The sequence below is a fragment of the Trichinella spiralis genome (assembly GCF_000181795.1).
Source record: "Trichinella spiralis strain ISS 195 chromosome Unknown Scfld6793, whole genome shotgun sequence".
NCBI lineage: Eukaryota > Metazoa > Nematoda > Enoplea > Trichinellida > Trichinellidae > Trichinella > Trichinella spiralis.
The window spans coordinates 8,956-19,366 of NW_003533732.1; the positions used below are offsets into that span (position 1 = coordinate 8,956).

Below are 10,411 nucleotides of genomic sequence, written 5' to 3' on the forward strand. Positions count from 1 at the left end.
GAACCCCTATAGATTATACATTTCATTATTTCATGTGAATGTTCTCACCGTGAGTTGTATGAGAACAAATACCTTTAGTTTTACTTTTTTGATTTTTTATAGGTATGTTTGGTGGATCGTCACTATATGCAAGAACTTTGATTTCTGGATTGTTCTGTACAAAATGTGCTAGTGTTCTTCCTATTGAATGCTGCGCATTATCAATAGATCTAACTGAATTACCCCATGCTGGATTTGGTCCTGATTTCATGATTTTTGTGCTTATCTGATTTGGAGGTTTATATACAAAAATCCTTAAAATATTTTTTATGAAAAAGGCAAAGATAAAATAAATAATAAACAGTGAAAGAAAGAAGTTAATATGGTTCTCATAGTTTTAATGAATTTGTTTTGTGTAAAAAATACAGTGTATTTTAACATGCAGTGCCTTTAGCAAACTTACCAATCTGCATTTATGTTGGCATCATCCTTGCAAGTAGCAACTTGTGCAATGCAACTTTTCAGTGAAACCAAGATAATAATTACTGCAGTGAGCATCATTTGAATGCACTTTGAAGATTTAAATGAATTTCCTTTATATAATATATTTATTATCATTTATGTTGTTCATTCATAAGTATGAATAGTTTTGTTTATGCACTAAAGTGTTTGCACCTATTTATTTGTTTTATATTAAATGCAATTCTCTAAATTGACTGAGGATATTTGCTTAAATAATGAACAATGAATTTTGAAGGTCCTTTAGCAATATCTTATTGAGCAATATTTGTACATTTATTTAATGCATTTAACAGAAACTCTTCTTAATTAACAGTATAAGCATATATTGGTATTTACGCAGCAATGTGACAGCTAATTGTTATTATTGTTGTTAAGTTACGTAAATCCCATTGTAAAAACCATTGCTGTACGGCGGCGTGGCTAATTGCAGGTCCAGCTGAGGCAGACGCCGAACCGCGGCAATAAAGCCTCCCTTCCCGCCCAGTTCAAAAGATACCGCCGGCGAGAACCGCGGTCGGCTTCTGGCGACCAACCCGCATGACCCGACGAGCCGGTGCTTAACTAGCCGTCGTTCAGCGTGTTGTTCAGTCATAGCCGGTCACTGATGGTCCGTTGGGGCAGCGGATCAAAGCCGCCGTGTAATAAGCCGCTGATTTATAGAAGAGCCGCAAGCCGGGGGATTGTCAGCAAGACAATGGAAGGATCGAATTTCAGTTGACCCACCCCGGTGCCCCCCTGCGGCGGAATACTTCTATATATTGAAGCGGCGTAGACCATCGAGGCATTTATCAAGTGGACGAGCGTGGAGTGCGATTGCAGTGACGATACGAACGCGGATGATGGAGACACGAAGACGAGACCGCGCGAGCGAAGACGAACCGGCGAAGAGTAATAACGGGCGAACTGGAGCGGACCCGGAGGAAGCAAAGCAGACGACCCCGCCCAGTGGCTCGTTACAATGGGGGCCTGTCCGGGAACCCGTACCAGTACCTGGAGCATACTTCTACCCGCCTCCGGTATTTAGCCCGGGAATGGATGCCGAAGAGTGGGTGGAGAACCTGGAAGACTTCCTCCGCGCCAGCGGGGTACCAACGATGGATCATGGAGCTGTCGGACGACGCCTACTGACGGCCCCGGTGCGCCGCGAGCTATACCCACCCGGACAAGTGAGGGACGACTCTTTCGAGGAGCTGAAGAAACGGCTGCTAAACGCGTATGGTCCTGAGGAGTCGCTGGCAATGTTGACCGACCGATTCCACGCTCTGCGACAACGCGAAGGCCAATCCATCCAGCAGTTCGCCCAGGAGGTGGCAGAGTTGGGACGCAGAGCGGGGGTTTCAGAACGCGACCTCGTGATACGTTTCAGCGGCGGGGTAACGTCGAGGGAAGTCTACCGGGCGATCCGGCTGCAGGAACCGCCGACCCTCGCCGAAGCTCGAAAGCTGGCCACCAGGATAATCCAGGTGGAGGACGGCTACCAGGAGAAGCAGCAGCTCCGCGCCGGCGTCGCAAAGACAGAGAAGTCAGAGATGGCCGAGAAGATCGACGCCATGATAAGGGAGATGGGCAACCTGGCCAAGAAAGTGGAACAGCTGGAACGAGCGGCGCTACGGCCCCCCAGGACTGCACCCAGATGCTTCCGTTGTGGCAGCCTGGACCACCTCCGGCGAGACTGCCCCCAGCTCCGGACCCGAACCCGGCCAGCGCGTGCCCTGAATAATGGACGCGGGGACCGCCGTCTTTTAGCGATGACGGAGCTTCAAGCTGGACCTGCAATTAGCCACGCCGTCGTACAGCAATGGTCGTTACACCATTATAAGTTTTTGAACAGAATAGCTTAAAGTTTAATATATCAAAAAAATAAGTCAAAATGAAGCAGAATGCTTGTTAGATCTTGTTCTTTTATTGCCTTTATTAAGAACATGCCTCAAAGCTAAAATGCCTAGTTCAACGTTACTGATAATTTTGCTTTTCTGCGCATTTGTTTGTAAAAAATTGGACAAAAATTCTTTTTTTAACTAAGTTGAAGGTATTTCAATCACATTTCTCTGATCTACTTTATAAAAAAATTTTAAATAATTATGATAATTGTTATTATAATAATCAGAATGTGTGAAACGTAATTCCATGCTTGTTTAGCATGTTGCTTAATTTGAATCAAGTACTGTAAAAATCGCGTGCGCTGTGCCGATAGAAGACGTGAGAATTTTTTCAACCCGCTTCAGAGTTTGTGGTTGCTTTTTTTATCAACTGCATAACATAATAAGAAATTTAGAAATTATATATAAAAAGATTGTTTAATATTTAACCATCAGATGGACTGTTGGGGCCATGTACGTTTTTGGGTTCCTGGGGTCACATTGCCCCCTTTAGAAAAACATATAGAAAAGCTTGAATAATCCTAATTTCTTGTAAATTTTTTCCAGTAAATAGTATTAGAATAGTTTTGTATTTTTTATCAAAGGCTGATTAATTTAAATCACTTTAAGTTTTACATGGCAGAAAAAATGCAACAAAGCAACCTTCGTAACAGTGTTGATTTACGCTTATTTTGCTATGGCAGGCTGATTATGACAATCTTCACCAAGGAAATGATAATTATATTTGTAAAGGTGTGTTTCACATTTTCTGGAACGACTGTTGATTTTCTCGTCCTTTTCTGTATTACACAACTCGCATCCTTAGCTAACTGCTCTTGTATTACATACAGATATATATAGGCGCATGTAGAAAGAATATATTATTAGGGATTGTTTTCTTAAGTCGTCGTATCCAAAGTTTGGCATGAATCATAACATCTAATCACAAAAAAATACTTTTAATGTAATTTACACTTTTGCAGTGTATTATTGCTATTCTGTTTGCTGTTGCACTGCGTATTTCTTTCAGTGTTTTTTCCATTCACTACTTGTTTAATTTGTTTGATGGAATGCTGAAAGAACTTTCAGGAAAGCGATTTCAACAAATGTGCATCCAATCCGCTTCCTTACACAGTACAAAAAGAAGAAAAGGATGAATAAAAGACGCGCGTCTTTTGACAGTAAAAAAGGCAAAAAGTCAGTATCTATTGTAGCATCTGTAAAACACTGTGCTTTGTGAAAAGTTTTATAATAATCTCGTCACGTCAAACTAACATACATAATCAGAATTACAAAAGCTGTTTTGTTGCATTTTTCAGCACGTAAAGACTTAAAAATTATTTTAATTAATTCATTTTGGATAAAAAATATAAGGCCATCATAATACTATACGCTGAAAAAAATTACAAGGAACTGAGATTATTCAGGCTGTTTGATAGGCTTTTCCGGTATGGGGTGTATTTGAACCTTAAAATCCAAAAACGTACATTTCGACTTTGAAATGTAGAGAGATACTAATAAAAAGTCCAAAAATGTGCATTTTTTTCATAACATATTGTTTTAGAAGAGATATCACTCAACTTCATGTCATAATGATAGAACATTACGGAGTAAAGCGCATAAGAATCACTCTGAGGTCACCAGAGAATAACTGAATTTAAAAATACATCAATATTTATCTATAAAAATAATATTATTAGTCATAATGTTTTAAAAAACTCAGTTTTTAAATTTAACAAACACATCGCCTCATTAATAGCATTCCAACTGTTTTTTATAGTCAATTGAAATTGCAATCTACATTATTAATTTAATATAATTATCAAATGGCTGAGAAATTATATATATATAAATTAAAAAACTGACTCAATTCATAATGAGATACAGATTCCATATAATATATATATATATATATATATATATACATCATGAAAATTTTAAATGTATGATGCAAAATAAAATCATAAAAAAACGACTTAATTCACTGCGAGATATGGATTCCATGTAATATAAAAGAGATGAAATGCAGAAAAATAACGTTGATACTTCTTATCACTTTTAAGACCAACATAGTTAACAAAATAGCTTTACCATTTAACATACATTCATATTTCAGTGTATGAAAAGTAAAAAAAAATAAAATTACAAATACTTATCACATACCACTAAAGGCAAAACTGTCATTACAATCACAGTCATTTAATTACTGCAATCTGCTACATTAAATGCTCCTGAAAGAAAAGCATTATAAACGCGAAATACTTAAAAAACACCATTAAAAAATTATGTGCAACCAGTCACTTCGTCATAATCTAAATTGATGTTGCAAAATACAGAAGACAAAAGAGAAGCTACATTAATTCCCTCCATTTAACAACTAAGAGGGATTAAGTGGAAAAAACGTGACAGTTTTTAATCATTTTTAATAGTAACATCGTTTATTAAATGATCCAGACCAAATTCACATTGCAGAATATCAAAAAATGAAAATAAATTAAAACGACAAATAATCTTCGCATTTTATAAACAATAAAAACTGCCATTCTAATTACTTTGAGTTATAGATTACATGCTACAACATTAACTGCTGCTGTATTGAAAGTGTTATAAACATTAGCATTTTCAACACAAACAGCAGCTCCTGGAATCCGCTTTTCGGAAGTCTAAATGAAAAGGAATTCATGAACTGCATACATATTTTAAACAAAGTATACATTTACTTCTTGACTACTCACCTTATAATCATTTGTTGTAAAACATACTGTGTTCTTTCCTTCCACTAATGCCCATTTTGCACTGTCAGCTTCTCGATGCACTTGACCACCAGCAAATTGCATTGGAGAAGCAATTTTTCGAAGCTTATGTTGCCCACCACAAATTGATTTTGATGTTGCATCAGAAGGTGCCCATATTCTGATACTAGCAGATAATTTATTTCTCAAAACCTTTGCATACATATCTAAAGAATTCCAGTTGGAACTGTGCATTTTACATGTTTAATTTTTTGAAGAAGCAGAATTACCTAAAAATGATTTTGAGTGTTTCCCAAAAGCTTGAATATTTGCTTCAGCTTGTGTTCGCTTTGTCACAAATTTTGCGTGCTCCAGGAAGGGTGTCACTCGAATCTCAACTCCATTTACCAAATTAGATAATTCTTTATGCTGATTCAAAATATCAGCAGGCAAATTATTTGCATATATGTTTGGCTCTTGGTATCGAATTGCTTTTCCTAAAAATTCCAGTTTTATTAAATTCATGATAAAATATTTGAATTGAAAAATACATTTGTTAATGAATATTCAAAAAAGCATTTGAACTGCTTTAAGAAAGCAGCATAATAATACCAACAGAATTTAAGAATTCTTCTCTGAAGGATAAACATAAAAATATGTGCCCCTTTGTTGTTTCTGTTTGTGGCCAAGAATAACCTCCAAGATATGCCAAAAAATTGGGAGCGGTATGTATAAACCATGCAGCTGCATCATCCACTCTCATATCAATTAAAAGAACTCCTATAAATTATGCATTATTTCATTTCATGTAAATGTTTGTACCGTGAGTTGCATGACAACAGTTACCTTTAGTTTTACTTTTTTGATTTCTTGCAGGTATGTTTGGAGGATCATCACTATATGCAAGAACTTTGATTTGTGGATTGTCCTGTACAAAATTTGCCATTGTTCTTCCTATTGAATGCTGTGCATTATTAATAGATGTAGCAGAATCAGCCCAAACTGGATTTAGTCCTGATGTCATAAATTTGGTGTTTAGCTGATTTGGTGGTTTGTATACAAAATACCTTAAAATATTACTAATCTGTGTAAAAAGTGCATCAGCCAGTGACGAAACAGTAGCACAATGATAGCGAAGATAATGTGATTTGTGTAATATCTGTGCTTTACGTAAAATCTTTTGGCAGTGAAATAAATTCAAATAGACAGTAGTTTCATTTGACTTACCAATCTACATCAGCATTACCGTCGTTCTTGCAAGTAGCAACCTGTGCAGTAGATGTTTTCAAAGAAATCAAAATAATAATTACTGCCGTGAACATCCTTTTCATGGTCTTTTGATATTTCTGAAAATTTCTCCATATTTATATATATATGTATTCATTTAAATGCAATAATGTGTTATTATGCTTAACAGTGCTTACACCTATTTATTTACTTTACATTAATGCAGTGTTATTACTATTTACTTAAACAAGTAATGAACTATGCACTTTAGTGACTGATCGCTTATTTATCAGTATTAATGTTTCTATTATTCTAGCTAATGTAAACATTTATTAAGTATTAGTGTAATCTCAGTTTGGTATTGGTATTTCCATTACGCAGTTTATTTACTTTTTATTATTGCTTACTGTTAAATCAACTGCAACTACTTTTAGAGGTGTGAACAGACTAATTAAAACTAATAAAATCTTATACTATCTGCTGTTATCTTGCAACATTTTGTTGCTTCATTTGGAGCAGCATGTATACTAAATGTCTTCAAGTAATGGCATGTAATTTAAGATTGGCAATAATTTTACTTCGGTTGCAAATTTTGGTTTGCAATAAATTTGAACGAAATGGTACTTTTTTAACTACATAGAAGCGCCTTCAATCTCATTTTTGAAGGCATTTCTAACTTTTTATAATAACAGTGCTGTAGAACGTATGAAAATAATTCTGTGCATGTGCAACCTGTCATTTTATTTTAATTAAACATTATAAGAACTATATTGCGTTTTTTCTTTAAATTATCAGATTCACATGGTAAATAAATTGTCCTTTTTACAATTAATACTTTCTTTATTAATTATACAAAAGAGTATTTAAATATTAAGAATTGTTATTAAGAATGGTTTATTAATTAATGCTTCTTTTAGTATTTAAATAATTTTTAAAGATGATCACAACACATTCCATAATTTCAAGGCAACATTAATTTGAAAAAATTTGTGACTCTAATATTATTCACACTGTGCTAGAAATTACTTATCTGCTTTAGTTTCACAACAAATAACCCGTGGATGAAAAATTAATTCAATGCTTTATTTCATTAAGTTAGCATATGTGAAAAATTGATAAATTAATATTGTGAAGTGAAAAATAACATTATGAAATTATGAAATATTTATTGATATAGCATTTTTCCTCATGATTTTAGATTACTTTTATTATTTCATGCAACAAGAAAGCCAAGTATTTTTCTTTGTTTAAAGCGATCTGCTCAATAATGTGCACGCAGAATTTTAGCTGAAAAATAAACTCCGCATAATAAGCACTGCTATCCTATTCTTATTTCCAAAGCATTAATAAATTATGTGTAACCAGTGACTTCGCCAAAATATAAACTGATTTTTTCAAAATAAAGTAAGCAAAATAGAAACGACATGAATTCAATCCATTAAAAGATTAAGTAGAAAAAACATGACAATTTTAAATCTTTTTCAATAGTAACATCGTTTATTAAATGATTCAGACAAAATTCACATTGCAGAATATCAAAAAGTGAACAATTAAAATGGCAAATAATCTTTGCAAGGAAGAAGAAATAGAAGCGGCCGTTCTAATTACTCGTGTTACATATTACATGCTGCAACATTAACTGCTGCTGTATTGAAAGCGTTATAAACATTAGCATTTTCAACACAAACAGCAGCTCCCGGAATCCGTTTTTCAGTAGTCTAAATGAAAAAAAATTTATGAACTGTAGACATATTTTAAACATTCATATGCATATGCTTCTTGGCTACTTACCTTATAATCATTTGTTGTAAGACATACTGTGTTCTTTCCTTCCACTAATGCCCATTTTGCACTGTCAGCTTCACGATGCACTTGATCACCATCAAGCTGTATTGGAGAAGCAATTTTTCGAAGATGGTATTGTCCCTTACAAATTGACTTCGATCTTGCATCAGAAGGTGCCCATATTTTGATTCTTGCAGAAAGTTTTTTTCTCAAAACTCTTTCATACATATCTGAATAGCAATATTAAGTACTACTGTTTTCCATGCTTTAACAGACACAAAATTACCTGCATATGATTTTGTGTGTTTTCCAAAAGCTTCAACATTCATGCCATTATTTCTTGTTGTTAATTTTGTATGCTCCAGAAAAGGTGTTATGCGAATCTCAACTCCTGTCGCCAAATTCGAAAGTTCATTATGTTGATTCAAAAGTTCAGGAGGTAAATTACTCGCATATATGTATGGTTCTTGGTATCGAATTGCTTTAGCTAAAAATTTGCAATTATTTAAGAATTACCATAAAATACCATTGAACTCAGCAAAGCCAGTTTACTCAAAATAGCTTGGAATAACTGTAAACTTTAATATGTCTCATTTTCATACCTACAGCATTTAAAGATTCTTCATTGATTGATAAACATAAAAATATGTGTCCTTTTGCTGTTTCTGTTTGTGGCCAAGAGTAACCACCAAGATGTGATAAAAATTTGGGCACTGTGTGCACAAACCACGCAGCTGCATTAGCTCCTGAATTATCAATTAAAAGTACTCCTGAAAATAATGTATGAATTTAACTTATGTCTGTGAAGCTTTTTTCTTAGTCCGCACAACAATGAAAGCACCTTTGGCTTTGCTTTTTTCATTTCTTGGTGGCAAATTTGGTGGATCGTCACTATATGCAAGAACTTTGATGTTTTGGTTCTCTGCTACAAAATGTGCCATTGTTCGAACTATTGAATGGCCGTTGTTGTTCTCAATAGATTCTGCAGAACGTGCCCAAGCTGGATTTTGTCCCGACTGCATAATTTTTGTTTGTAAAGCATTTGGAGGTTTGTATACAAAATACCTTCAAATAAAAAATTCATTACAAACCATGATGCATTATAATTGAGAACAGAAGCGTTAAACGAAAGTTATGTCAATGTAGTCATTATAACTTTTGTAATTGTAGCACACTTGCTTCATTAAAAAATGAATTTTGCAAGGTTGCGTATTTAATTTGCATACCAGTTGAGATCAGTATTGTCATCTGCCTTGCAAGTTGCAACACCTTGCGCCCAGCTGCTTCCCAGTGATATCAAAATCACAGTTATTATTGTCAGCATCATTTAAATGGACTATGATTTCTTTTCATTGTACTTTATGCGTACGTGTATAAATTTATATATACATTTATGTATGCTGGTCACAGTGTATCTCTATGTTTATTGTAGAAAATGTTAATTCCAATTTGTTCAATAAATATTAGTTAGTTAACTCGAATCAATTATAGAAACAGCCACCTTTTAGTTAAATAAGCAATAAAGAGCTCTGCAATTAGCTCTAGTAATTAATTACTGAATGATAACATTGTTTGTTTTTATTATGTCAGAAAAATAAAATTTTCTTAAAGTATCTGTTTGACCATTTAACAGTAATGACGTAAAAATGCAATTCATCAATTATTCACAGATTTGCAACTTGATAATAAAATAATTAAACAATTATTTGATGCAAATTATTTTTACATCTCTTACTTGATTTTTTTTAAATTTTTAACCGCTTTTTAATTAAGGATTTGTGTGTAATATTTTTGTTACTATTAATAAAATTCCCTTTAAAATTAACATCAATAATAGTTAAATAAAGTTTTACAAAGTAAACACTGCTAAAAGAAATTTTTTGCTTATTCTTATCTAGAATCACATTCAGTGTTAATTATCTGAACAAATTTTATCAGATATTTATATATTCATTTATTATTTCATAGTTTAAATTACTTTGCATCTGCCTATCTTATCATCTTTTACTAAGTGGAGAAAGTACATTTTACTATATCATGAAAATAAACTTTAAGGTTTATGGCAAATAAAAAGTATTCTTTCTCAGAGGAACCAGTTATGAGTTAAATAGTTCTATTATGTCAATTTTTAATAAGAAATTGCTGAAATATTAAATGCTTGAAAAACAAATTAAAACAATTTTTTATTTGTACATGCGCAGCTAATAATTTCTTTTTCTATGCTATGAAACATTTTTGTATACAAAATGCATTCTATTACATCTATAATTCAAAAAGATATTCTTTAGTTGAGAGTTTTGATCTGAA

The 10,411-nt window shown here is 33.6% G+C and overlaps 5 protein-coding genes across 5 annotated transcripts; 1 reads left to right on the forward strand and 4 right to left on the reverse strand.

The window, feature by feature from the left end:
- Positions 1-72: 72 nt before the first annotated feature.
- On the reverse strand, positions 73-597 carry Tsp_12343 (deoxyribonuclease II superfamily; the record flags this gene model as incomplete). Its single annotated transcript, XM_003365969.1, has 2 exons — positions 443-597; positions 73-293 (listed from the first exon to the last, which is right to left on the reverse strand). Coding segments are annotated over exons 1-2 (376 nt in total), but the record flags the coding sequence as incomplete, so codon positions are not given.
- A 558-nt stretch (positions 598-1,155) lies between these two features.
- Tsp_12344 (conserved hypothetical protein) lies at positions 1,156-1,500 on the reverse strand. Its single transcript, XM_003365970.1, has one exon. The coding sequence runs from the start codon at positions 1,498-1,500 to the stop codon at positions 1,156-1,158; it is 345 nt and encodes a 114-aa protein (XP_003366018.1).
- Positions 1,501-1,532: 32 nt separating this feature from the next.
- Tsp_12345 (zinc knuckle protein) lies at positions 1,533-3,517 on the forward strand. The gene is made up of 3 exons (XM_003365971.1): positions 1,533-2,291; positions 2,991-3,113; positions 3,344-3,517. Exons 1-3 carry the CDS (start codon positions 1,533-1,535, stop codon positions 3,515-3,517), a joined length of 1,056 nt encoding a protein of 351 aa, XP_003366019.1.
- Positions 3,518-4,918: 1,401 nt separating this feature from the next.
- Positions 4,919-6,423, reverse strand: Tsp_12346 (deoxyribonuclease II superfamily). The gene is made up of 6 exons (XM_003365972.1): positions 6,320-6,423; positions 5,939-6,159; positions 5,705-5,872; positions 5,383-5,589; positions 5,096-5,319; positions 4,919-5,023 (listed from the first exon to the last, which is right to left on the reverse strand). The coding sequence occupies exons 1-6, from the start codon at positions 6,421-6,423 to the stop codon at positions 4,919-4,921; spliced, it is 1,029 nt and encodes a 342-aa protein (XP_003366020.1).
- A 1,509-nt stretch (positions 6,424-7,932) lies between these two features.
- Positions 7,933-9,431, reverse strand: Tsp_12347 (deoxyribonuclease II superfamily). Its single transcript, XM_003365973.1, has 6 exons — positions 9,331-9,431; positions 8,946-9,169; positions 8,707-8,874; positions 8,391-8,591; positions 8,111-8,334; positions 7,933-8,037 (listed from the first exon to the last, which is right to left on the reverse strand). The coding sequence occupies exons 1-6, from the start codon at positions 9,429-9,431 to the stop codon at positions 7,933-7,935; spliced, it is 1,023 nt and encodes a 340-aa protein (XP_003366021.1).
- Positions 9,432-10,411: the final 980 nt, after the last annotated feature.